This window comes from Salmo trutta, chromosome 15 (genome assembly GCF_901001165.1).
Source record: "Salmo trutta chromosome 15, fSalTru1.1, whole genome shotgun sequence".
Taxonomy (NCBI): domain Eukaryota; kingdom Metazoa; phylum Chordata; class Actinopteri; order Salmoniformes; family Salmonidae; genus Salmo; species Salmo trutta.
In genome coordinates, this window is record NC_042971.1 from 62729108 (window position 1) to 62756110 (window position 27003).

Here is a 27003-nt window from a genome sequence, read left to right on the forward strand (position 1 = left end):
GAACTTTGTTTCTTAAGCTACATATGTTAATATGGGCCATTTTAGCACTTTTCTGGGATGCTTGATTGTTTTCATTGCTTTACTGGGAAGCTTAGCAGAGGTAGACATGCTCAGGTTATTTTTATTAGTCCAGGGTGAGCTGCACACAGTGGATTTCCTACTAGGGCATACCACCTCAGTGCTAACAGTATAAATATGGTTCATAGGCTCATGATTACTGCATACAATAGCTGTAGGATCAGCAGAGGCATTCAGGGCAGTTAGAGGGACATAAATTAGGTTACTTACATTGTGTCTTCCAACACCCCTGGTATAATGTACATTTGCTGAAGCGTTATGATTACTCAGCAACACAATGGTAGGGATTAACTGAGCTGGGCTTGGGTCATTGATTTCCAACACAATATATTAGTAAGCACTTTTTACAGGGTAACCCACTTGGGCGCTAGGAACTTTTTTTCTTGAAAAAACGAACATCAGTATTCTCACACTTGAACTAAAACCGTCAGGACATGAAACAGCAAATGTTATGTCTTTTGAACATCTACATTTAAAGGCTGAATTGACTTGAATTAAAAAGAATCATCCCTTCATTTTAGTCAATGTTAGACAGAGGTGCAATTCAGTAGTAAATCTTCTTCTGTTGTTTCAGGCATGATCCACAGCAACTTGATGCTTTCATCATGGACAAGGCCTTACTAGACTACGAGGTGTCTATAGATGCAGAATGCAAGACACTCACTGTGGGGAAACCGTTTGCGATTGAAGGCAAGTATATTGACATGAAATAACGTGTTAATGCTATATCCATACTAAAGAGGAACCAGACAGGAACACCCTCTGTTTCCTCTCCTTTTCACATTAGATATAGAACCACTGGTAGCAAGAATATAGTAAGACAGGGCTATACCCAGCAGGGTTGTGCTCAATTCAGACCTGAATGCATCAAATTCCAGTTCAATTCTTGAATTTCAATTGAATTTGAATTTAAGTTTTAAACAAGATACAGAAGTACAATTATAATTTAAATTAAAGGAAATATATTTGAAATCACAGAAAACATCACAGATATCATTATATACATGCGTCTAAAATATTGATGAAGTAATTTATTTTTAGGACAAAGTGACAAAAGTCTAATTTTTATTTCATGAATTACTTACATTTCGTTCAATATGTGGAAAATACTACATTTCCCAGAATGCATTCCTTTAACCCTGAAGTTCACCCTAAAACCTTAAAAAATAAGCCAAACAAATGAAATGGTTGGTAGAAATATACACTGAGGGTACACAACATTAGGAACCTGCTTTTTCGAATACATAGACTGGCTGACCAGGTGAATCGAGGTGAAAGCTATGATCCCTTATTGATGTCACCTGTTAAATCCACTGTAGATGAAGGGGAGGAGACAGGTTTCAGAAGGATTTTTAAGCCTTGAGACAACTGAGACATGGATGTGTATGTGTGCCATTCAGAGGGTGAATGGGCAAGACAAAATATTTAAGTGCCTTTGAAAGGGGTATGGTAGTAGGTACCAGGCACACTGGATTGAGTGTGTCAAGAACCGCAACCCTGCTGGGTTTTTCACGCTCAACTTGACACAACGATGGGAAGAATTGGAGTCAACATGGGCCAGCATCCCTGTCGAATGCTTACAACACCTTTCAGTCCACGCACCAACGAATTGAGGCTGTGCTGAGGGCAAAAGGGGGTACGACTCAATAGTAGGAACGTGTTCCTAATGTTTTGTACACTCAGTGCTTAGAATAGCCAATTACACTAAGGTTAAATGAGGTTATGAACATTGTATCCAGAGAAAAGTGATATATTCTTTGCTATCTGGAAGTGTGACCTGTCAGATTCAAAATAACTCTCATCTTCAATGACGGATTGGAATTTATTTGAATTGTACTGAATTAAATTATACTTGCTTAAATTATAATTATATTATATTATACTCAAACCAAATTACAATTCTACATCTTATGGGGCAGTGGCGGATTTAGGCATAGGCGCCCAGGGCGGCATCTTACCGGGGCGCCCGCACAAAGATAATACTGTTGAAGTCGGAAGTTTACATACACCTTAGCCAAGTAGATTTAAACTCCGTTTTTCACAATTCCTGACATTTCATCCTAGTAAAAAATCCTCTGTCTTTGGTCAGTTAGGATCACACCTTTATTTCAAGAATGTGAAATGTCAAAATAATAGTAGAGAGAATGATTTATTTCAGCTTTTATTTCTTTCATCACATTCCCAGTGGGTCAGAAGTTTACACACACTCAATTAGTATTTGGTAGCATGGCCTTAAAGTTGTTTAACTTTGGTCAAACGTTTCGGGTAACCTTCCACAAGCTTCCCACAATAAGTTGGGTGAATTTTGGCCCATTCCTCCTGACAGAGCTTGTGTAACTGAGTCAGGTTTGTAGGCCTCCTTGCTCGCACACGATTTTTCAGTTCTGCCTCAAATTTTCTATAGGCTTGAGGTCAGGGCTTTGTGGTGGCCACTCCAATACCTTGACTTTATTGTCCTTAAGCTATTTTGCCACAACTTTGGAAGTATCCTTGGGGTCATTGTCCGTTTGGAAGACCCAAATGGACAATGACCCCAAGGACCCATTTGTAGACTGCAGCATACCACCCTGCATACCATTGCTGGCTTGCTTCTGACGCTAAGCAGGGTTGGTCCTGATCAGTCCCTGGATGGGAGACCAGATACTGCTGGAAGTGGTGTTGGAGGGCCAGTAGGAGGCATTCTTTCCTCTGGTCTAAAAAATATCCCGCTGCCTTTTGGATGGGATATTAAACGGGTCTCCTGACTCTCTGAGGTCATTAAAGATCCCATGGCACTTATTGTAAGAGTAGGGGTGTTAACCCTGGTGTCCTGGCTAAATTCCCAATCTGTCCCTCAAACCATCAGTCACCTAATAATCCCCAGTTTACAATTGGCTCATTCATCCCCCTCCGCTCCCCTGTAACTATTCCCCAGGTCGTTGCTGTAAATGAGAATGTGTTCTCAGTCAACTTACCTGATAAAATAACAGATAAATAAATTTGCGACCAAGCTTTAACTTCCTCACTGATGTCTTGAGATGTTGCTTCAATATATCCACATAATTTTCCATCCTCATGATGCCATCTATTATGTGAAGTCCCTCCAGTCCCTCCTGCAGGAAAGCACCCCCGCAACATGATGCTGCCACCCCCGGTTTTCACGGTTGGGATAGTGTTCTTCGGCTTGCAAGCCTCCCCATTTTTCCTCCAAACACAATTATGGTCATTATGGCCAAACAGTTCAATTTATGTTTCACCAGATCAGAGGACATTTCTCCAAAAAGTACAATCTTTGTCCCCATGTGCAGTTGCAAACCGTAGTCTGGCTTTTATTATGCCGGGTTTGGAGCAGTGACTTCTTTCTTGCTGAGCGGCCTTTCAGGTTCTGTCGATTTCGGACTCGTTTTACTGTGGATATAGATACTTTTGTACCTGTTTCCTCCAGCATCTTCACAAGGTCCTTTGCTGTTGTTCTGGTATTGATTTGCACTTTTCACACCAAAGTACGTTCATCTCTAGGAGACAGAACGTTTCTCCTTCCTGAGCGGTATGACGGCTGCGGGGTCCCATGGTATTTATACTTGTGTACTATTGTTTGTAAAGATGAACGTGGTACCTTCAGACATTTGGAAATTGCTGAACCAGACTTGTGGAGGTCCCCAAAACATTTTTTATGATGTCTTGGCTGATTTCTTTAGATTTTCCCATGATGTCAAGCAGAGACACTGAGTTTGAAGGTAGGCCCTGAAATACATCCACAGGTACACATCCAATTGACTCAAATGATGTTAATTGGCCTATCAGAAGCTTCTACAGCCATGATGGAATTTTCTGGAATTTTCCAAGCTGTTTAACGGCACGGACAACTTATTGTATGTAAACTTCTGACCCACTGGAATTGTGATACAGTGAATTATAAGTGAAATAATCTGTCTGTAAACAATTGTTGGAAAAATTACTTGTGTCATGCACAAAGTGGATGTCCTAACCGACTTGCCAAAACTATAGTTTGTTAACAAGAAATTTGTGGAGTGGTTGAAAAACGAGTTTTAATGACTCCAACCTAAGTGTATGTGAACTTCCAACTTCAAATGTATATAATTATAATAATAATATTCCGAATGGTGACATTTGCGTGATCGGTTTTCTATCGCTCATTTGAACATTACGTCAATGATATCATGTCACCGTGTGGGACTGTGGGTCAATTAACCTTGTCGGAGTGGGCGCCCTGATTCTAGTTTGTGAGCTAGGCAGGCAACTGCCTGGGAAGGTCTCCCACTCAGAAGTACGAGATGGGGAAAGGGGGCGGGGGTAGGTTGACCTAAGGTCTCCCCACTGGAAGCCCGAGGTAGGCGGAGCAGTGGAATCTATCAAATAGCTCACCTCTAACTTTGTACAGTACTAATGCAATTAGTTGTGCAATTTAGTTTGTGTGTTTCTTGTTTGAAGACCAATAGTGTAATAATCAGGTTCTCTTCTTTATAAGTGTGTATTTGTGTGATATCATATTTGTGCAATTTAGTTTTATTTGTCTGTTTTTTGTTGGCAAAAGGGTAATAGTGTAATTTTTTTTTTTATATATATTTTTATTTTTATATGGTTTTAAATATTATGATATATTTGTTTTGTTCAAATGTCTGAGGTAAATTTACAGATGGTGCAGAATGGTGTTTCTTTTTGGGGGGGGGCTGAAGGGGGGATTCGCCCAGGGAGCCATACAACCTTGAACTGCGGTAGGATGTGGCCAATTCAATTCCCATTTCAACTCACGAGTTGAATGGGAGTCAACCTGGAACTGCAGTAGGATGTGGCCAATTCAATTCCCATTTCAACTCACAAGTTGAATGGGAGTCAACCTGGAACTGCGGTAGGATGTGGCCAATTCAATTCCCATTTCAACTCACGAGTTGAATGGGAGTCAATTCCAAAAATTCTGAATTGAAACTGAAACAACCCCGACACCCACACATTATAATAATGTATTAGCAAGATTAAGCTATGACCAACCTGTGTGTCTAGGTGTCTGTATCTATTTACCGACAGTACAGAGGAAGACAGGGACGATAATGTTTTCTAAGTCATTCTGTGTGTGTATCTGTTCCCAGGTTATGGCATCGGCCTGCTGTGTTTTCTAAGTCATTCTGTGTGTGTATCTGTTCCCAGGTTATGGCATCGGCCTGCTGTGTTTTCTAAGTCATTCTGTGTGTGTATCTGAACCCAGGTTATGGCATCGGCCTGCGCCAGAACTCTCCCCTGTCCTCTAACATCTCAGAGCTGGTGAGCCAGTACAAGTCAGACGGCTTCATGGATATGCTGCATGACAAGTGGTACAAGGTGGTGCCCTGTGGAAAACGTAGCTTCGCCGTCACTGAGGTAATGTACATCATACTACTTTAATATTAATGAAATACAGTAGCTTGCGAAAGTATTCACCCCCCTTGGCATTTTTCCTATTTTGTTGCCTTACAACCTGGAATTAACATTGATTTTTTTGGGGGGGGTTGTATCATTTCATTTACACAACATGCCTAGCACTTTAAAGATGCAAAATATTTTTTATAGTGAAACAAACAAGAAATAAGACAAAAAACGGAAAACTTGATCGTACATAACTATTCACTCCCCTAAAGTCAATACTTTGTAGAGCCACGTTTTACAGCAGTTACAGCTGCAAGTCTCTTGGGTTATCTTCTTCAGCCTACCATCCCGTTAGCGGGATCATTTTCCAGCGAAAACTCCTAGCGACATTAGCATAACGAAATTCAATATTATTTTTTTTTCAAATATAGGGCTGTCTCATATCGTTTTATAGATACACCTCTCTTGAATCGACCCTCGTTGTCCGATTTCAAAAAGGTTTTACAGGAAAAGCACAATATTAGATTATGTTAGAGGAGTACATGGTAAAAGTCGCATCATATGAATTTTCCGAGCAAGCACACCCATCACATATAAACAAAAAACAGCTAAATGCAGCACTAACCTTTTACAAACTTCATCAGATGACACACCTAGGACATCATGTTACACACAGCATGCAATCTTTTGTTCAATAAAGGTCATATTTCTATATAAAAACAGCATTTTACATCGGCACCTGAGGTTGACTAACATTTTCCCATAAAATGCGTCCCGGGAAACTGTGCTACAATTTTATAAATAACTATTCGAAAACGATTTTTTTTATACATATTGTCAATCTAAGATTTATAGATGAATATCTCTTGAAAACACCAGTCAAAACAGATTTTAAATTAACTTTACAGGGTAATCACACTTTGAGATCAAATGGGATGCGATACCCAGAAATTGAGCTCGAAAACCTAGCTCGGCGCCACCTGTGAACAATAGCACGTAACATCTTATATTGTATAATATCGCCAATAATCCCTCACCTTTAGTTGTCTTCATCAGAAATCACTTCCCGATGTCCCAGGTCCATGACAAATGTATTTTCGGTCGAAAAAGTCCATGCTTTATGTTCCATTAGCTTCCTCTTGTTAGCGCGTCCTAAGGCTGTAATCAAATGTCGATCCGTGGGCGGCAGCTGTCTAACGCAAAATGACTGTTTACGGTAAGTTAGGGTCGTTCAAACATGTCAAACGTTGTATCAAGTAATCGTCAGGGCTTGTTTCAACAAGAGAACCAATCAGATTCGAGTGGGACGATTTCATTGTGTTTCAAAAAACTTCCAAAGGTGGGGGCAGACACGGCCGCCAACGTCACAATGCTCATGGCCCTCCGACTGTGACCAATTGCCACATCGTCTCTTTCACTGAGTTTCCACCGTAGAACCCTCAAAACACTTTGTAAAGACTGGGGACATCTAGTGGAAGCACTGGAAAGTGCTCAATTTTCATTTTTTCACGTTGTGAATTATAGGTAAGGCTGTGAAGTCGAGTCGACAATTCAGATTTCCACTTCCTGGTTCAATCGGTCTCGGGGTTTTGACTGCCATACGAGTTCTGTTATACTCACAGACACCATTCAAACAGTTTTAGAAAATTTAGGGTGTTTTCTATCCATATAAAATAAGTATATGCATGTCCTAGCTTCTGACTTTGATTAGTAGGCCGTTGAAAATGGGAACGATTTTTTTCCAAAATGCGCTGTGGCGCCCCCTATCCTAGGGTAAATCGAAGAAGTTATGTCTCTGTAAGCTTGGCACATCTAGCCACTGGGATTTTTGCCCATTTTTCAAGGCAAAACTGCTCCAATTCCTTCAAGTTGGATGGGTTCCGCTGGTGTACAGAAATCTTTAAGTCATACCACAGATTCTCAATTGGATTGAGGTCTGGGCTTTGACTAGGCCATTTCAAAACATTTAAATCTTTCCCCTTAAACCACTCGAGTGTTGCTTTAGCAGTATGCTTATGGTCATTGTCCTAGTGGAAGGTGAACCTCCGTCCCAGTCTCAAATCTCTGGAAAACTGAAACAGGTTTCCCTCAAGAATTTCCCTGTATTTAGCGCCATCCATCATTCCTTCAATTCTGACCAGTTTCCCAGTCCCTGTCGATGAAAAACATCCCCACAGCATGATGCTGCCACCACTATGCTTCACTGTAGGGGTGATGTTCTCGGGGTGATGAGAGGTGTTGGGTTTGCGCCAGACATAGTGTTTTCCTTGATGGTCTAAAAGCTACATTTTAGTCTCATCTGACCATCTGACCAGTTTATATGAAATATAAAATATATTGTGATTTTTTTAACACTTTTTTGGTTACTACATGATTCCATGTGTTATTTCATAGTTTTGATGTCTTCACTATTATTCTGTAATGTAGGAAACAGTACAAATAAATAAAAACCCTCTTCCATACGTTTGGGGGTCTCCAACGTCCCACAAGCCCAGCTCTGTGGAGTGTACAGCTTAAAGTGGTCCTATGGACGGCTACTCCAATCTCCGCGGTGGCGCTTTGCAGCTCCTTCTGGGTTATCTTTGGTCTCTTTGTTGCCTCTCTGATTAACGCCCTCCTTGCCTGGTCTGTGAGTTTTGGTGGGGAGCCCTCTCTTGGCAGGTTTGTTGTGGTGCCATATTCTTTCACTTTTTTAATAATGGAGTTGATGGTGCTTCGTGAGATTTTCAAAGTTTTGGATATTTTTTATAACCCAACCCTGATCTGTACTTCTCCACAACTTTGTCCCTGACCTGTTTGCTTGGTGGTGTTGCAGACTCAGAACAGGTGTATATATACTAAGATCATGTGACAGATCATGTGATACTTAGATTGCACACAGGTGAACTTTATTTAACTAGTTATGTGACTTCTGAAGGTAATTGGTTGCACCAGATCTTATTTACGGGCTTCATAGCAAAGGGGTGAATGCATATGCACGCATCACTTTTCCGTTTGTAATTTTTGTAATTTTTAAATTTTTTTAGATTCTTTTTATTTCGCTTCACTGATTTGGATTATTTATTGTTCGGTTTCCGTTTTATACAATTTTCAAATGTTGGTCATACTTCCGCTGTCCCGGTAAATTTCACCAGATGGTGAATGGAATCTTATTGCAAATGTACAAAACATCAACAATCACGACATGGCCATTTCTCCTAAACGGAAACAAGATGGTGTCGAGGCCTCAACATTTTTTGAGTTAAGGCCATTTTTCTGGGATTAAAGGTCAAAAATGAAAATAGAGCACTAATTTGACTGCTTCACGTCAAAGTACAGGAACCTACAGTGTCAGGAAAAAAAACAGCCATTTATCTATCGTAATTTAAGAGAAATCGTACAATGTACAATTGGTGATGGTCAAAGAAATGTATTTTTTTCCCAAAAAGTTACAGATCCAGTTGCGGCGTGTTCAGTCGAATCCGTTAAGGTGGGTTTCGGAGCTCTGCGAGATTTCTGTGATTTTCTGAAATCACACACACTCATTCAACCCTCTGTAAATCAGTCAGTTCTTAACGTAAAGACTTAAAACTCAAAATTCTGTTAGAGCCTACGCTAAGGAGGATATGTGTTTATTTTCAGCTTCCTGTGTCAACCGGAAGTGCCTTCAATTGGGGTCTTAGGGGCTGTTTTGAAGGGTTAAAAAGGTCAGATCTTTTCAAAGCTTCAAATGTGTGATTAGGCAACCCTCATGAACTGTAAATCAGTCATTTCTCCCAACAAATGTCAAAGAAAAGCTCTCACACATACACACACAGCAAGGATGGAGTGACAGTGCGGGGCTTAAAGACACACAGAGCCTGCAACGGTATTACCATAATCTCTAGGCTGTGCCGAGATCAACGAGATGCCCCGCTTGACCGTAGCTCGTTTGGTCTGAGCACAGAGACCGTGCAAAAAAGTAGGCCCAAAATGAAGCCTGGCCTTAAATTTCAGGTGCTTTTGGGTGACAGCGTGAGAACCGTTAGGGTTAGAAGCACAATTCGATCTCAGGAACGTTCCTGAGGCCCTCCCGATCTGTGCAAGCCTAACCTTGACTGTGTGGCATTAACCCTTAACATTGAAAAGTAGGTGTTTACATCAAACAGTTTGCAATGACTTCTCTCCCCATAGAAATACATTGCCTGCTTCCCTAAATTCAACCTGAAGCCTATGTGGGTTATGAATGCCTTATGAACCTGTCTTCGATGACTATCCATCAGGCAACTATGAGGTCTACCTGTGTTGATTCTATGCTTCCTGGAGCAACTGGAAGTGGTTAAATTCACCCTAAAGGTGTTTTGATATAACCAACCTGCAGTTTGTGAAAATCACGGCATTCAACCCTGTGTAAATCATTCAGTTCTTAACGTAAAGACTTTAAACTCAGGATTCTGTAAAAGACTACCCCAATGAGGATATGTAACTACTTTTAACTTCCTGTGCCAACTGGAAGTGGCTTTAATTGGGGTCACAGGGGCTGTTTCGAAGGGTTTAAAAAGTCACATCTTTCCAAAACTTCATATGTGTGACTAGGTAACCCTCATGAACTGTAAATCAGTCATTTCTCCCATCAGACTTCCAAGAAAAGCTCACACACACACACACAGCAAGGACGGAGTGACATAGTGTGGGGCTTACAGACACACAGAGCCTGCAATAGTTACCTTTGTTCGAACTATCAAACAACCTTCAGACCGAGAGCTCTGAAACTTTAGAAACCTGTTCTAGAGCTCAAGTCGGTAGTGCACGGTGAGTTATGTGGCTCTAGAAGGTTCTCAAACCAAGAAACAGCTTTGTACATTTGCAATAACTTCAATTCATTTTGACCATCACAAAAATTATGACATTTAGAAAAGTCCCAGAGTCACAAGATTAGGTGCATTGAAACCGCCTTGGCCCATAGAGACAGACCCTAACATTTCTGTCCGATAGCTCATTCAAGGACCCCGTAGCAACGCACGGAAATGTGGATTTTCAGCACCAATTAAGGTTGCTGCTCGGGCTCCAAATGACCTATTAAGCTGAAATTATGTCAGAACTGGACCCGCAGCTAGAACGTAACTACGTGTTTTATGTTTTTATTATGGTTTAAACAGAAGGCGCTGTGAATTTTGGGCCTGCTCTGAAATATGTGATAGTTGGCTTCTAAACAAGTTGGAAAAAGTGGGTGTGGTGTCAGTTTGTATCAGTTTGGTGTCAGAATGATATCTAATTGACTGATGGACGGTGACTTGCTGGCTGACTTTAGTCCATTTGCAATATGTTTAAACAGTGATGGACCATCACCAAATTGACAATCTGAAATCAACACCAACAAGCAATGGAGAGGAACCAGAATCACTGCCCGGCCATCCCGAGTTCATCGGGCCAGTCAATTTTGCATTCCTGCAGTATTTTTGAGCATGTCATGGTCACGGTTGGGTAGGGAGCACCCCCCACCCGTGCCCATCCAATAGGGGGCGCCCCTGGTCATTTTGGACGTTTTTTTTTAAATCATTCAAAAATGACAGAATCCCACTTCTCTCATGTCACCATTGAGCGATGGAGAGGAACGACTATCACTGCCCAGCCATCCCGAGTTCATCGTGCCAGTCAATTTTGCATTTCTGCAGTATTTTTGAGCATGTCAAATTTGTGATGATAAATGCCCATTGAAACATATTGCAAATGGACAGAACATTTGCAATAAGATTCAACAGTGTAAAAACATCACCAAATGGACATGATGAAATCAACACAACGAGCGATGGAGAGGAACCACTATCACTGCCCGGCCATCCCGAGTTCATCGGCCCAGTCAATTTTGCATTTCTGCAGTATTTTTGAGCATGTCAAATTCGTGATGGTAAATGCCCATTAAAACATGTTGCAAATGGACAGCCGTGCAACTGGTGATTGGAATGGGTTACCAGAAGCACATTTTTTAAATGTTTTTTTTAATGCCTTTAGGGGGCAGCAAGGGGTCTATGGTTGGGTATGGAGCACCCCCCACCCGTGCCCATCTAGTAGGGAGCCCTGGTCATTTTGGATGTTTTTCCAAAAATTGTTAAAAAACAACAGAGTCCCACTTATCCCTCATCATACATGACAAATAGACCATCTAGGTTAATTCATGACTTAACATAGTGCTATATATCATTTGGGCAGTATAAATGCCATTTGGACATGGTTCACTGACTTTTGGGTTCAGAAACCGACTTCCTATGATCGTACATGACAAATTGACATGACATCCTGATTTGGCACTTTCAATACTTTCATATTGCATTTGGACATTTCTTATAGCATTTGGCAATGGTTCACTGACTTTGACTTCCTATGATATCATATAGCAAATGGACCAAAAATATGCCTTATGGACAAGTAAAAAAAATATGACAATAAAATATGAGAAAAGTATGTTCATACAGTTCTTATACATGTATAATTGACAAAAAAATTGAAAGAATTTAGTGTGGAGCGCGCTCACAGTGACACTGTGTGACACAGTGTGTGCTTTGTGACACTGTGTGACACATTTGCCATAAGCTTTGAATGAACTGCCGTCCATTTGAGTGGTATTGTACATCGTGTATATGTTTCTTACGGTGCCAATATGTTCCCATTTTATTTTTTCCATTTCAAGGGGGTATTCCCTTACATGAAATCCACATGAAAATCCATTTAAATTACAGGTTGTAATGCAACAAAATAGGAAAAACGCCAAGGGGGATGAATACTTTTGCAAGGCACTGTGCGTCACACTACTTCAATATGAATGAAATACATGGCAGTACTAAATCATCTCCATCAGTCTGTGTTTATTTGTGCATTTTGAAGTCTTAATGATGGAGTCCATTATAACTGATGGAAGCTTACTAAAAATGGGCCTAAATAATGGATGCTGTAGTAATAGTGATGTGTAATAGTGTACGGTGATGTGTAATACAGTATAGTGATGTGTAATAGTGTACGGTGATGTGTAATACAGTATAGTGATGTGTAATATTGTATAGTGATGTGTAATAGTGTGTAGTGATAAGTAACAGTGTACAGTGATGTGTAATACAGTATAGTGATGTGTTATAGTGTATAGTGATGTGTAATAGTGTATAGTGATGTGTAATATTGTGTAGTGATGTGTAATATTGTATAGTGATGTGTAATAGTGTGTAGTGATAAGTAATAGTGTACAGTGATGTGTAATACAGTATAGTGATGTGTAATGGTGTATGGTGATGTGTAATACAGTATAGTGATGTGTAACAGTGTACAGTGATGTATAGTAGTGTATAGTGATCTGTAATTGTGTATAGTGATGTGTAATAGTGTATAGTGATGTGTAATAGTGATGTGTAATAGTGATGTGTAATAGTGAATAGTGATGTGTAATAGTGGGTGGTGATGTGTAATAGTGTATAGTGATGTGTAATAGGGTGTAGTGATGTGGTATATAGATGTGCAATAGTGTATATTGATGTGTTGTAGTGTATAGAGATGTGCAATAGTGTGTAGTGATGTGTAATAGTGTGTAGTGATGTGTAATGGTGTATAGTGAGGTATAATAGTGTATAGTGATGTGTAATAGTGTATAGTGATGTGTAATAGTGTATAGTGATGTGTAATAGTGTGTAGTGATGTGTAATAGTGATGTGTAATAGTGTATAGTGATGTGTAATAGTGATGTGTAATGGTGTATAGTGTGTAGTGATGTGTAATAGTGTATAGTGATGTGTAATAGTGTGTAGTGATGTTTAATATTGTATAGTGATGTGTAATAGTGTATAGTGATGTGTAATAGTGTATAGTGATGTGTAATAGTGATGTGTAATGGTGTATAGTGTGTAGTGATGTGTAATAGTGTATAGTGATGTGTAATAGTGTATAGTGATGTGTAATAGTGTATAGTGATGTGTAATAGTGTATAGTGATGTCTAATAGTGATGTGTAATAGTGATGTGTAATAGTGATGTGTAATGGTGTATAGTGTATAGTGATGTGTAATAGTGTATAGTGATGTGTAATAGTAATGTGTAATGGTGTAATAGTGTATAGTGATGTGTAATGGTGTATAGTGATGTGTAATAGTGATGTGTAATAGTGTATATTGATGTGTACAGCGATGTGTAATAGTGTATAGTGATGTGTATAGTGATGTGTAATAGTGTATAGTGATGTGTAATAGTATATAGTGATGTGTAATAGTGTGTAGTGATGTTTAATATTGTATAGTGATGTGTAATATTGTATAGTGATGTGTAATGGTGTACAGTGATGTGGAATAGTGATGTTTAATATTGTATAGTGATGTGAAATAGTGATGTTTAATAGTGTATAGTGATGTGTAATAGTGTGTAGTGATGTGTAATAGTGATGTGTAATATTGCTGTGCAATAGTGTATAGTGATGTGTAATACAGTATTGTGATGTGTAATAGTGTATAGTGATGTGTAATAGTGATGTGTAATAGTGTATAGTGATGTGTAATAGTGATGTGTAATATTGTATAGTGATGTGTAATAGTGATGTGTAATATTGTATAGTGATGTGTAATAGTGATGTGTAATAGTGTATAGTGATGTGTAATAGTGTATAGTGATGTGTAATAGTGTATAGTGATGTGTAATAGTGTATAGTGATGTGTAATAGTGATGTGTAATAGTGTATAGTGATGTGTAATAGTGATGTGTAATATTGTATAGTGATGTGTAATAGTGTATAGTGATGTGTAATAGTGTGTAGTGATGTGTTATAGTGTATAGTGATGTGTAATAGTGTATAGTGATGTGTAATATTGTGTAGTGATGTGTTATAGTGTATAGTGATGTGTATAGTGATGTGTAATAGTGTATAGTGATGTGTAATAGTGTGTAGTGATGTGTTATAGTGTATAGTGATGTGTAATACTGTATAGTGATGTGTAGTAGAGTACAGTGATGTGCTGCTGAACGAAATACATTACACTTACTGTTAAATAAATCCTGTTTTTGGCTCTATTCTCTTCAGACCGTTTTAATGGGACATACATATACTGATCCTGTCTGTCTGTCTGTCTGTCTGTCTGTCTGTCTGTCTGTCTGTCTGTCTGTCTGTCTGTCTGTCTGTCTGTCTGTCTGTCTGTCTGTCTGTCTTGTCTGTCTTGTCTGTCTTGTCTGTCTTGTCTCTTTCCAGACCTTACAAATGGGCATAAAGCATTTCTCAGGCCTGTTTTTGATGCTGTGTGTCGGGCTGGTTCTGTCTCTCCTCACCACCCTGGCCGAACACATCATCTACCGCTTTGTCATACCCAGAGTCAAGGACCCCAAGTTCAAGTATTGGCTGCATACTAGTCAGGTAATGCCGGGCATGCACTACACGACTTGCAAAATCATAACATTGCTGAGCCTCTCACATTAAGCAAACACCTTTCCTGTAGTTTTTTGTTGTCTTGTTTACATAGTGTTGCTCACACTAAACATTGTGGCACAGACAGGTGGTTACACACTACAAGATTATTCACTTGGTCATGAGGATTCTCAATGCCACTTTATATAATGTTTTCATAACCTACATTACTCATCTCATATGTATATACTGTACTCCATATCATCTACTGCATCTTGCCATCCTGACGTAAAGTATCACTAGCCACCTTAAACAATGCTGCTTTATATGTTTTCATACCCTACAATACTCATCTCATATGTATATACTGTACTCTATACCATCTGCTGCATCTTGCCTATGCCGTTCGGCCATCACTCATTTATATATTTTTATGTACATACTCGTATTCATTCCTTTACACTTGTGTGTACAAGGTAGTTGTGGAATTGGTAGATTACTTGTTAGATATTACTGCATGGTCGGAACTAGAAGCACAAGCATTTCGCTACACTCGCATCAACACCTGCTAACCATGTGTATGTGACAAATAAATTTGATTTGATTTTACCACCCTGTCTCTATAAAACAATTATGTGATGATGTGATTAGATTGTTGATGTAGCAACAAGGAGCTGTGGCTCAAAGCAGTCTCAGCGTTTTCAGTAAGACATTCACGCTTGCCATACAGAGTCAATACATTTTGAATTGAATGACAGTGCTTGTTAACTTCAGAGTTGAAAGGACTTTTGGACACGTTGGCTTTGGTTAGAAAAGTACAGGATGCGGCACTGACCTGCTCACATTAACCGAGCAACTATACGTACATTTTGTCTCCGATATCAAAAACTTTGTGTAGCGTACACCCAGGGGTCTAAAGTACGACCTATTGGGTAGCACATGCAATCATACATTTTTTGCTGTGCGACCAGTACTTTTATTTTGGTAGCACCGTAGCGACAAAATAATTATCCAATAAAAAACTCAACGCGGAACAATATTTAGCCAAGTCACTCTCACTGCTCAAACAAGTAAGGCTGATATATTGTTTGTCTGGTGTGTTTCTAATATCTGGTGTGTTTCTAATGTATGGGGTGTTTCTAATGTCTGGTGTGTTTCTGTCTGGTGTGGTTCTGTCTGGTGTGTTTCTAATATCTGGTGTGTTTCTAATATCTGGTGTGTTTCTGTCTGGTGTGTTTCTGTCTGGTGTGTTTCTAATATCTGGTGTGTTTCTAATGTCTGGTGTGTTTCTAATATCTGGTGTGTTTCTAATATCTGGTGTGTTTCTGTCTGGTGTGTTTCTGTCTGGTGTGTTTCTAATATCTGGTGTGTTTCCAATGTCTGGTGTGTTTCTAATATCAGGTGTGTTTCTAATATCTGGTGTGTTTCTGTCTGGTGTGTTTCTAATATCTGGTGTGTTTCTGTCTGGTGTGTTTATAATATCTGGTGTATTTCTGTCTGGTGTGTTTCTGTCTGGTGTGTTTCCAATATCTGGTGTGTTTCTGTCTGGTGTGTTTCTAATATCTGGTGTGTTTCTAATATCTGGTGTGTTTTCTGTCTGGTGTGTTTCTGTCTGGTGTGTTTCTAATATCTGGTGTGTTTCTAATATCTGGTGTGTTTCTGTCTGGTGTGTTTCTGTCTGGTGTTTCTAATATCTGGTGTGTTTCCAATGTCTGGTGTGTTTCTAATATCTGGTGTGTTTCTAATATCTGGTGTGTTTCTAATATCTGATGTGTTTCTAATGTCTGGTGTGTTTCTAATATCTGGTGTGTTTCTAATATCTGGTGTGTTTCTAATATCTGGTGTGTTTCTGTCTGGTGTGTTTCTAATATCTGGTGTGTTTCTGTCTGGTGTGTTTCTAATATCTGGTGTATTTCTGTCTGGTGTGTTTCTGTCTGGTGTGTTTCCAATATCTGGTGTGTTTCTGTCTGGTGTGTTTCTGTATGGTGTGTTTCTAATGTCTGGTGTGTTTCTATCTGGTGTGTTTCTAATGTCGGGTGTGTTTCTAATAACTGGTGTGTTTCTAATAAATGGTGTGTTTCTGTCTGGTGTGTTTCTGTCTGGTGTGTTTCTAATGTCGGGTGTGTTTCTAATAACTGGTGTGTTTCTAATAAATGGTGTGTTTCTGTCTGGTGTGTTTCTGTCTGGTGTGTTTCTAATATCTTGTGTGTTTCTAATATCTGGTGTGTTTCTGTCAGGTGTGTTTCTGTCTGGTGTGTTTCTAATATCTGGTGTTTTTCTAATGTCTGGTGTGTTTCTAATATCTGGTGTGTTTCTAATATCTGGTGTGTTTCTGTCTGGTGTGTTTCTGTCTGGTGTGTTTCTAATATCTGGTGTGTTTCTAATGTCTGGTGTGTTTCCAATGTCTGGTGTGTTTCTGCCTGGTGTGTTTCTAATGTCTGGTGTGTTTCTAATGTCTGGTGTGTTTCTGTCTGCTGTGTTTCTAATGTCTAGTGTGTTTCTAATATCTGGTGTGTTTCTGTCTGGTGTGTTTCTGTCTGGTGTGTTTCTAACATCTGGTGTGTTTCTAATGTCTGGTGTGTTTCTAATGTCTGGTGTGTTTCTGTCTGGTGTGTTTCTAATATCTGGTGTGTTTCTGTCTGGTGAGTTTCTAATATCTGGTGTGTTTCTAATATCTGGTGTGTTTCTGTCTGGTGTGTTTCTGTCTGGTGTGTTTCTGTCTGGTGTGTTTCTAATATCTGGTGTGTTTCTAATGTCTGCTGTGTTTCTAATATCTGCTGTGTTTCCAATATCTGGTGTGTTTCTTATATCTGGTGTGTTTCTAATGTCTGGTGTGTTTCTAATATCTGGTGTGTTTCTGTCTGGTGTGTTTCTAATGTCTGGTGTGTTTCTATCTGGTGTGTTTCTAATGTCGGGTGTGTTTCTAATATATTGTATGTTTCTAATATCTGGAGTGTTTCTAATAAATGGTGTGTTTCTGTCTGGTGTGTTTCTGTCTGGTGTGTTTCTAATATATTGTGTGTTTCTAATATCTGGTGTGTTTCTGTCTGGTGTGTTTCTGTCTGCTGTGTTTCTATCTGGTGTGTTTCTAATATCTGGTGTGTTTCTAATGTCTGGTGTATTTCTAATGTCTGGTGTGTTTCTGTCTGGTGTGTTTCTAATATCTGGTGTGTTTCTAATGTCTGGTGTGTTTCTAATATCTGGTGTGTTTCTAATGTCTGGTGTGTTTCTAATGTCTGGTGTGTTTCTGATATCTGGTCTGTTTCTAATATCTGGTGTGTTTCTAATATCTGGTGTGTTTCTAATGTCTGGTGTGTTTCTAATATCGGGTGTGTTTCTAATATCTGGTGTGATTCTATGTTTGATGTGTTTCTAATATCTGGTGTGTTTCTAATATCTGGTGTGTTTCTAATGTCTTTTGTTTCTAGTATCTGGCGTGTTTCTGTCTGGTGTGTTTCTAATTTCTGGTGTGTTTCTGATATCTGGTGTGTTTGTAATATCTGGTGTGTTTCTAATATCTGGTGTGTTTCTAATGTCTGGTGTGTTTCTAATATCTGGTGTGTTTCTAAAATCTGGTGGGTTTCTGTCTGGTGTGTTTCTAATATCTAGTGTGTTTCTAATATCTGGTGTGTTTCTAATGTCTTGTGTGTTTCCAGTATCTGGCGTGTTTCTGTCTGGTGTGTTTCTAATATCTGGTGTGTTTCTGTCTGGTCTGTTTCTAATATCTGGTTTGTTTCTAATATCTGGTGTGTTCCTAATATCTGGTGTGTTTCTGATATCTGGTTTGCTTCTAATGTCTGGTGTGTTTCTGTCTGGTGTGTTTCTGTCTGGTGTGTTTCTGTCTGGTGTATTTCTAATGTCTGGTGTGTTTCTAATGTCTTTTGTGTTTCTAATATCTGGTGTGTTTCTGTCTGGTCTGTTTCTAATATCTGGTGTGTTTCTAATGTCTGGTTTGTTTCTAATATCTGGTGTGTTTGTAATATCTGGTGTGTTTCTTTCTGGTGTGTTTCTGTCTGGTGGGTTTCTCATATCTGGTGTGTTTCTAATGTCTTGTGTGTTTCTAGTATCTGGTGTGTTTCTGTCTGGTGTGTTTGTAATATCTGGTGTGTTTCTTTCTGGTGTGTTTCTGTCAGGTCTGTTTCTATCTGGTGTGTTTCTAATGTCTGGTGTGTTTCTAATATCTGGTGTGTTTCTAATGTCTTGTGTTTCTAGTATCTGGCATCTTTCTGTCTGGTGTGTTTCTAATATCTGGTGTGTTTCTGATATCTGGTGTGTTTCTAATATCTTGTGTGTTTCTAATATCTGGTGTGTTTCTAATGTCTGGTGTGTTTCTAATGTCTGGTGTGTTTCTAATATCTGGCGTGTTTCTGTCTGGTGTGTTTCTAATATCTGGTGTGTTTCTGTCTGGTCTGTTTCTAAAATCTGGTGTGTTTCTAATATCTGGTGTGTTTCTGTCTGGTGTGTTTCTGTCTTGTGTGTTTCTAGTATCTGGTGTGTTTCTGTCTGGTGTGTTTCTGTCTGGTGTTTCTTTCTGGTGTGTTTCTGTCAGGTGTGTTTCAATCTGTTGTGTTTCTAATGTCTGGTGTGTTTATAATATCTGGTGTGTTTCTAATATCTGGTGTGTTTATAATGTCTCGTGTGTTTCTGTCTGGTGTGTTTCTAATATCTGGTGTGTTTCTAATATCTGGTGTGTTTCTAATATCTGGTGTGTTTCTAATGTCTTTTGTTTCTAGTATCTGGCATGTTTCTGTCTGGTGTGTTTCTAATTTCTGGTGTGTTTCTAATACCTGCTGTGTTTCTAATATCTGGTGTGTTTCTGTCTGGTGTGTTTCTAATATCTGGTGTGTTTCTAATGTCGGGTGTGCTTCTAATATCGGGTGTGTTTTTAATATCTGGTGTGTTTCTATGTTTGATGTGTTTCTAATATCTGGTTTGTTTCTAATGTCTGGTGTGTTTCTGTCTAGTGTGTTTCTAATATCTGGTGTGTTTCTAATATCTGGTGTGTTTCTGTCTGGTGTGTTTCTAATGTCTGGTGTGTTTCTGTCTGGTGTGTTTCTAATGTCTGGTGTGTTTCTAATATCTGGTGTGTTTCTGTCTGGTCTGTTTCTAATATCTGGTGTCTTCCTAATATCTGGTGTGTTTCTGATATCTGGTTTGCTTCTAATATCTGGTGTGTTTCTAAAATCTGGTTTGCTTCTAATATCTGGTGTGTTTCTAATATCTGGTGTGTTTCTAATGTCTGTTGTGTTTCTAAAATCTGGTGTATTTCTGTCTGGTGTGTTTGTAATATCTGGTGTGTTTTTAATATCTGGTGTGTTTCTAATGTCTTGTGTGTTTCCATTGTCTGGCGTGTTTCTGTTTGGTGTGTTTCTAATATCTGGTGTGTTTCTGTCTGGTCTGTTTCTAATATCTGGTGTGTTTCTAATGTCTGGTGTGTTTCTGTCTGGTGTGTTTCTGTCTGGTGTGTTTTTGTCTGGTGTATTTCTAAGGTCTGGTGTGTTTCTAATGTCTGGTGTGTTTCTAATATCTGGTGTGTTTCTGTCTGGTGTGTTTCTGTCTGGTCTGTTTCTAATATCTGGTGTGTTTCTAATGTCTGGTTTGTTTCTAATGTCTTGTGTGTTTCCAGTATCTGGCGTGTTTCTGTCTGGTGTGTTTCTAATGTCTGGTGTGTTTCTGTCTGGTGTGTTTCTAATTTCTGGTGTGTTTCTAATATCTGGTGTGTTTCTGTCTGTTCTGTTTCTAATGTCTTTTGTTTCTAGTATCTGGCGTGTTTCTGTCTGGTGTGTTTCTAATTTCTGGTGTGTTTCTGATATCTGGTGTGTTTCTAATATCTGGTGTGTTACTAATATCTGGTGTGTTTCTAATGTCTGGTGTGTTTCTAATATCTCGTGTGTTTCTAATATCTGGTGTGTTTCTGTCTGGTCTGTTTCTAATATCTAGTGTGTTTCTAATATCTGGTGTGTTTCTAATGTCTTGTGTGTTTCCAGTATCTGGCGTGTTTCTGTCTGGTGTGTTTCTAATATCTGGTGTGTTTCTGTCTGGTCTGTTTCTAATATCTGGTGTGTTTCTAATGTCTGGTGTGTTTCTAATATCTGGTGTGTTTCTAAAATCTGGTGTGTTTCTGATATCTGGTTTGCTTCTAATGTCTGGTGTGTTTCTGTCTGGTGTGTTTCTGTCTGGTGTGTTTCTGTCTGGTGTATTTCTAATATCTGGTGTGTTTCTGTCTGGTCTGTTTCTAATATCTGGTGTGTTTCTGTCTGGTGTGTTTCTAATATCTGGTGTGTTTCTAATATCTGGTGTGTTTCTAATATCTTGTGTGTTTCTAATATCTGGTGTGTTTCTAATATCTGGTGTGTTTCTAATGTCTTGTGTTTCTAGTATCTGGCGTGTTTCTGTCTGGTGTGTTTCTAATTGCTGGTGTGTTTCTGATGTCTGGTGTGTTTCTAATATCTGGTGTGTTTCTAATATCTGGTGTGTTTCTAATATCTGGTGTGTTTCTATGTTTGATGTATTTCTAATATCTGGTGTGTTTCTAATATCTGGTGTGTTTCTGTCTGGTGTGTTTCTAATATCTGGTGTGTTTCTAATATCTGGTGTGTTTCTAATGTCTTGTGTGTTTCTAGTATTTGGTGTGTTTCTGTCTGGTGTGTTTGTAATATCTGGTGTGTTTCTAATATCTGGTGTTTTTTTAATGTCTGGTGTGTTTCTAATATCTGGTTTGTTTCTAATATCTGGTGTGTTTCTTATATATGGTGTGTTTCTAATATCTGGTGTGTTCCTAATATCTGGTGTGTTTCTGTCTGGTCTGTTTCTAATATCTGGTGTGTTCCTAATATCTGGTGTGTTTCTGATATCTGGTTTGCTTCTAATATCTGGTGTGTTTCTAATATCTGGTGTGTTTCTAATGTCTGTTGTGTTTCTAAAATCTGGTGTGTTTTTGTCTGGTGTGTTTCTAATGTCTGGTGTTTTTCTGTCTGGTCTGTTTCTAATATCTAGTTTGTTTCTAATATCTGGTGTGTTTCTAATGTCTTGTGTGTTTCCAGTATCTGGCGTGTTTCTGTCTGGTGTGTTTCTAATATCTGGTGTGTTTCTGTCTGGTCTGTTTCTAATATTTGGTGTGTTTCTAATGTCTGGTTTGTTTCTAATATCTGGTGTGTTCCTAATATCTGGTGTGTTTCTGATATCTGGTTTGCTTCTAATGTCTGGTGTGTCTCTGTCTGGTGTGTTTATTTCTGGTGTGTTTCTGTCTGGTGTATTTCTAATGACTGGTGTGTTTCTAATGTCTGGTGTGTTTCTAATATCTGGTGTGTTTCTGTCTGGTCTGTTTCTAATATCTGGTGTGTTTCTAATGTCTGGTTTGTTTCTAATATCTGGTGTGTTTCTAATATCTGGTGTGTTTCTGTCTGGTGTTTTTCTGTCTGGTGTGTTTCTCATATCTGGTGTGTTTCTAATGTCTTGTGTGTTTCTAGTATCTGGTGTGTTTCTGTCTGGTGTGTTTGTAATATCTGGTGTGTTTCTTTCTGGTGTGTTTCTGTCAGGTGTGTTTCTATCTGGTGTGTTTCTAATGTCTGGTGTGTTTCTAATATCTGGTGTGTTTCTAATGTCTGGTGTGTTTCTAATGTCTGGTGTGTTTCTGTCTGGTGTGTTTCTAATATCTGGTGTGTTTCTGTCTGGTGTGTTTCTAATATCTGGTGTGTTTCTAATATCTGGTGTGTTTCTAATGTCTGGTGTGTTTCTAATATCTGGTGTGTTTCTAATATCTGGTGTGTTTCTAATGTCTTGTGTTTCTAGTATCTGGCGTCTTTCTGTCTGGTGTGTTTCTAATTGCTGGTGTGTTTCTGATGTCTGGTATGTTTCTAATATCTGGTGTGTTTCTAATATCTGGTGTGTTTCTAATATCTGGTGTGTTTCTAATGTCTGGTGTGTTTCTAATGTCTGGTGTGTTTCTAATATCTGGTGTGTTTCTATGTTTGATGTATTTCTAATATCTGGTGTGTTTCTAATATCTGGTGTGTTTCTGTCTGGTGTGTTTCTAATATCTGGTGTGTTTCTGTCTGGTGTGTTTCTAATATCTGGTGTGTTCCTAATATCTGGTGTGTTTCTGATATCTGGTTTGCTTCTAATATCTGGTGTGTTTCTAATATCTGGTGTGTTTCTAATGTCTGTTGTGTTTCTAAAATCTGGTGTGTTTTTGTCTGGTGTGTTTCTAATGTCTGGTGTTTTTCTGTCTGGTCTGTTTCTAATATCTAGTTTGTTTCTAATATCTGGTGTGTTTCTAATGTCTTGTGTGTTTCCAGTATCTGGCGTGTTTCTGTCTGGTGTGTTTCTAATATCTGGTGTGTTTCTGTCTGGTCTGTTTCTAATATTTGGTGTGTTTCTAATGTCTGGTTTGTTTCTAATATCTGGTGTGTTCCTAATATCTGGTGTGTTTCTGATATCTGGTTTGCTTCTAATGTCTGGTGTGTCTCTGTCTGGTGTGTTTATTTCTGGTGTGTTTCTGTCTGGTGTATTTCTAATGACTGGTGTGTTTCTAATGTCTGGTGTGTTTCTAATATCTGGTGTGTTTCTGTCTGGTCTGTTTCTAATATCTGGTGTGTTTCTAATGTCTGGTTTGTTTCTAATATCTGGTGTGTTTCTAATATCTGGTGTGTTTCTGTCTGGTGTTTTTCTGTCTGGTGTGTTTCTCATATCTGGTGTGTTTCTAATGTCTTGTGTGTTTCTAGTATCTGGTGTGTTTCTGTCTGGTGTGTTTGTAATATCTGGTGTGTTTCTTTCTGGTGTGTTTCTGTCAGGTGTGTTTCTATCTGTTGTGTTTCTAATGTCTGGTGTGTTTCTAATATCTGGTGTGTTTCTAATGTCTGGTGTGTTTCTAATGTCTGGTGTGTTTCTGTCTGGTGTGTTTCTAATATCTGGTGTGTTTCTGTCTGGTGTGTTTCTAATATCTGGTGTGTTTCTAATATCTGGTGTGTTTCTAATGTCTTGTGTGTTTCTAATATCTGGTGTGTTTCTAATATCTGGTGTGTTTCTAATGTCTTGTGTTTCTAGTATCTGGCGTCTTTCTGTCTGGTGTGTTTCTAATTGCTGGTGTGTTTCTGATGTCTGGTATGTTTCTAATATCTGGTGTGTTTCTAATATCTGGTGTGTTTCTAATATCTGGTGTGTTTCTAATGTCTGGTGTGTTTCTAATGTCTGGTGTGTTTCTAATATCTGGTGTGTTTCTATGTTTGATGTATTTCTAATATCTGGTGTGTTTCTAATATCTGGTGTGTTTCTGTCTGGTGTGTTTCTAATATCTGGTGTGTTTCTGTCTGGTGTGTTTCTAATATCTGGTGTGTTTTTAATGTCTGGTGTGTTTCTAATATCTGGTTTGTTTCTAATATCTGGTGTGTTTCTTATAAATGGTGTGTTTCTAATATCTGGTGTGTTCCTAATATCTGGTGTGTTTCTGATATCTGGTGTGTTTCTAATATCTGGTGAGTTTCTATTATCTGGTGTGTTTCTAATGTCTGTGTTTCTAAAATCTGGTGTGTTTCTGTCTTGTGTGTTTGTAATATCTGTTTTGTTTCTAATATCTGGTTTGTTTCTAATGTCTGGTGTGTTTCTGTCTGGTGTATTTCTGTCTGGTGTGTTTCTAATATCTGGTGTGTTTCTGTCTGGTCTGTTTCTAATATCTGGTGTGTTTCTAATGTCTGGTTTGTTTCTAATATCTGGTGTGTTTCTAATATCTGGTGTGTTTCTAATATCTGGTGTGTTTCTAATATCTGGTGTGTTTCTAATATCTGGTGTGTTTCTAATGTCTGGTTTGTTTCTAATATCTGGTGTGTTTCTAATGTCTTGTGTGTTTCTAGTATTTGGTGTGTTTCTGTCTGGTGTGTTTGTAATATCTGGTGTGTTTCTAATATCTGGTGTGTTTTTAATGTCTGGTGTGTTTCTAATATCTGGTTTGTTTCTAATATCTGGTGTGTTTCTTATATATGGTGTGTTTCTAATATCTGGTGTGTTTCTAATATCTTGTGTGTTTCTAATATCTGGTGTGTTTCTAATATCTGGTGTGTTTCTAATGTCTTGTGTTTCTAGTATCTGGCGTGTTTCTGTCTGGTGTGTTTCTAAATTCTGGCGTGTTTCTGTCTGGTGTGTTTCTATTATCTGGTGTGTTTATGTCTGGTCTGTTTCTAATATTTGGTGTGTTTCTAATGTCTGGTTTGTTTCTAATATCTGGTGTGTTCCTAATATCTGGTGTGTTTCTGATATCTGGTTTGCTTCTAATGTCTGGTGTGTCTCTGTCTGGTGTGTTTCTGTCTGGTGTGTTTCTGTCTGGTGTATTTCTAATGACTGGTGTGTTTCTAATGTCTGGTGTGTTTCTAATATCTGGTGTGTTTCTGTCTGGTCTGTTTCTAATATCTGGTGTGTTTCTAATGTCAGGTTTGTTTCTAATATCTGGTGTGTTTCTAATATCTGGTGTGTTTCTGTCTGGTGTTTTTCTGTCTGGTGTGTTTCTCATATCTGGTGTGTTTCTAATGTCTTGTGTGTTTCTAGTATCTGGTGTGTTTCTGTCTGGTGTGTTTGTAATATCTGGTGTGTTTCTTTCTGGTGTGTTTCTGTCAGGTGTGTTTCTAATGTCTGGTGTGTTTCTAATGTCTGGTGTGTTTCTAATATCTGGTGTGTTTCTAATGTCTGGTGTGTTTCTAATGTCTGGTGTGTTTCTGTCTGGTGTGTTTCTAATATCTGGTGTGTATCTGTCTGGTGTGTTTCTTATATCTGGTGTGTTTCTAATATCTGTTGTGTTTCTAATATCTTGTGTGTTTCTAATATCTGGTGTGTTTCTAATATCTGGTGTGTTTCTAATGTCTTGTGTTTCTAGTATCTGGCGTGTTTCTGTCTGGTGTGTTTCTAATTGCTGGTGTGTTTCTGATGTCTGGTGTGTTTCTAATATCTGGTTTGTTTCTAATATATGGTGTGTTTCTAATATCTGGTGTGTTTCTAATGTCTGGTGTGTTTCTAATGTCTGGTGTGTTTCTAATATCTGGTGTGTTTCTATGTTTGATGTATTTCTAATATCTGGTGTGTTTCTAATATCTGGTGTGTTTCTGTCTGGTGTGTTTCTAATATCTGGTGTGTTTTTAATGTCTGGTGTGTTTCTAATATCTGGTTTGTTTCTAATATCTGGTGTGTTTCTTATATATGGTGTGTTTCTAATATCTGGTGTGTTCCTAATATCTGGTGTGTTTCTGATATCTGGTGTGTTTCGAATATCTGGTGAGTTTCTAATATCTGGTGTGTTTCTAATGTCTGTGTTTCTAAAATCTGGTGTGTTTCTGTCTTGTGTGTTTGTAATATCTGTTTTGTTTCTAATATCTGGTGTGTTTCTGTCTGGTGTGTTTCTGTCTGGTGTGTTTCTAATATCTGGTGTGTTTCTGTCTGGTCTGTTTCTAATATCTGGTGTGTTTCTAATGTCTGGTTTGTTTCTAATATCTGGTGTGTTTCTAATATCTGGTGTGTTTCTAATATCTGGTGTGTTTCTAATATCTGGTGTGTTTCTAATGTCTGGTTTGTTTCTAATATCTGGTGTGTTTCTAATATCTGGTGTGTTTCTAATATCTGGTGTATTTCTAATATCTGGTGTGTTTCTGTCTCGTGTGTTTCTAATATCTGGTGTGTTTCTGCCTGGTGTGTTTCTGTCTGGTGTGTTTCTAATATCTGGTGTGTTTCTAATGTCTTGTGTGTTTCTAGTATTTGGTTTGTTTCTGTCTGGTGTGTTTCTAATATCTGGTGTGTTTCTGATGTCTGGTGTGTTTCTGTCTGGTGTGTTTGTAATATCTGGTGTGTTTCTTTCTGGTGTGTTTCTAATGTCTGGTGTGTTTCTAATATCTGGTGTATTTTTAATGTCTGGTGTGCTTCTAATATATGGTGTGTTTCTAATATCTGGTGTGTTTCTAATGTCTGGTGTGTTTCTAATATCTGGTTTGTTTCTAATATCTGGTGTGTTTCTAATATCTGGTTTGTTTCTGACTGCTGTGTTTCTGATATCTGGTGTGTTTCTGATATCTGGTGTGTTTTTAATATCTGGTGTGTTTTTAATATCTGGTGTGTTCCTAATGTCTGGTGTGTTTTTAATATCTGGTGTGTTTCTAATGTCTAGTGTATTTCTGTCTGGTATGATTCTAATATCTGGTTTGCTTCTAATATCTGGTGTGTTTCTAATGTCTGGTGTGTTTTTAATATCTGGTATGTTTCTAATATCTGGTGTGTTTCTAATGTCTG

At 38.5% G+C, this 27003-nt stretch overlaps 1 protein-coding gene across 1 annotated transcript in view; it reads left to right on the forward strand.

The window, feature by feature from the left end:
• Nucleotides 1-27003, forward strand: part of grin3a (glutamate receptor, ionotropic, N-methyl-D-aspartate 3A) — a 141054-nt gene that overhangs the window by 93959 nt on the left and 20092 nt on the right. The window contains exons 6-8 of the mRNA XM_029692449.1: nt 653-768; nt 5282-5433; nt 14590-14751. Of these exons, the coding sequence (XP_029548309.1) occupies nt 653-768; nt 5282-5433; nt 14590-14751 (430 nt within the window). The remainder of the gene's footprint in view (nt 1-652; nt 769-5281; nt 5434-14589; nt 14752-27003) is intronic.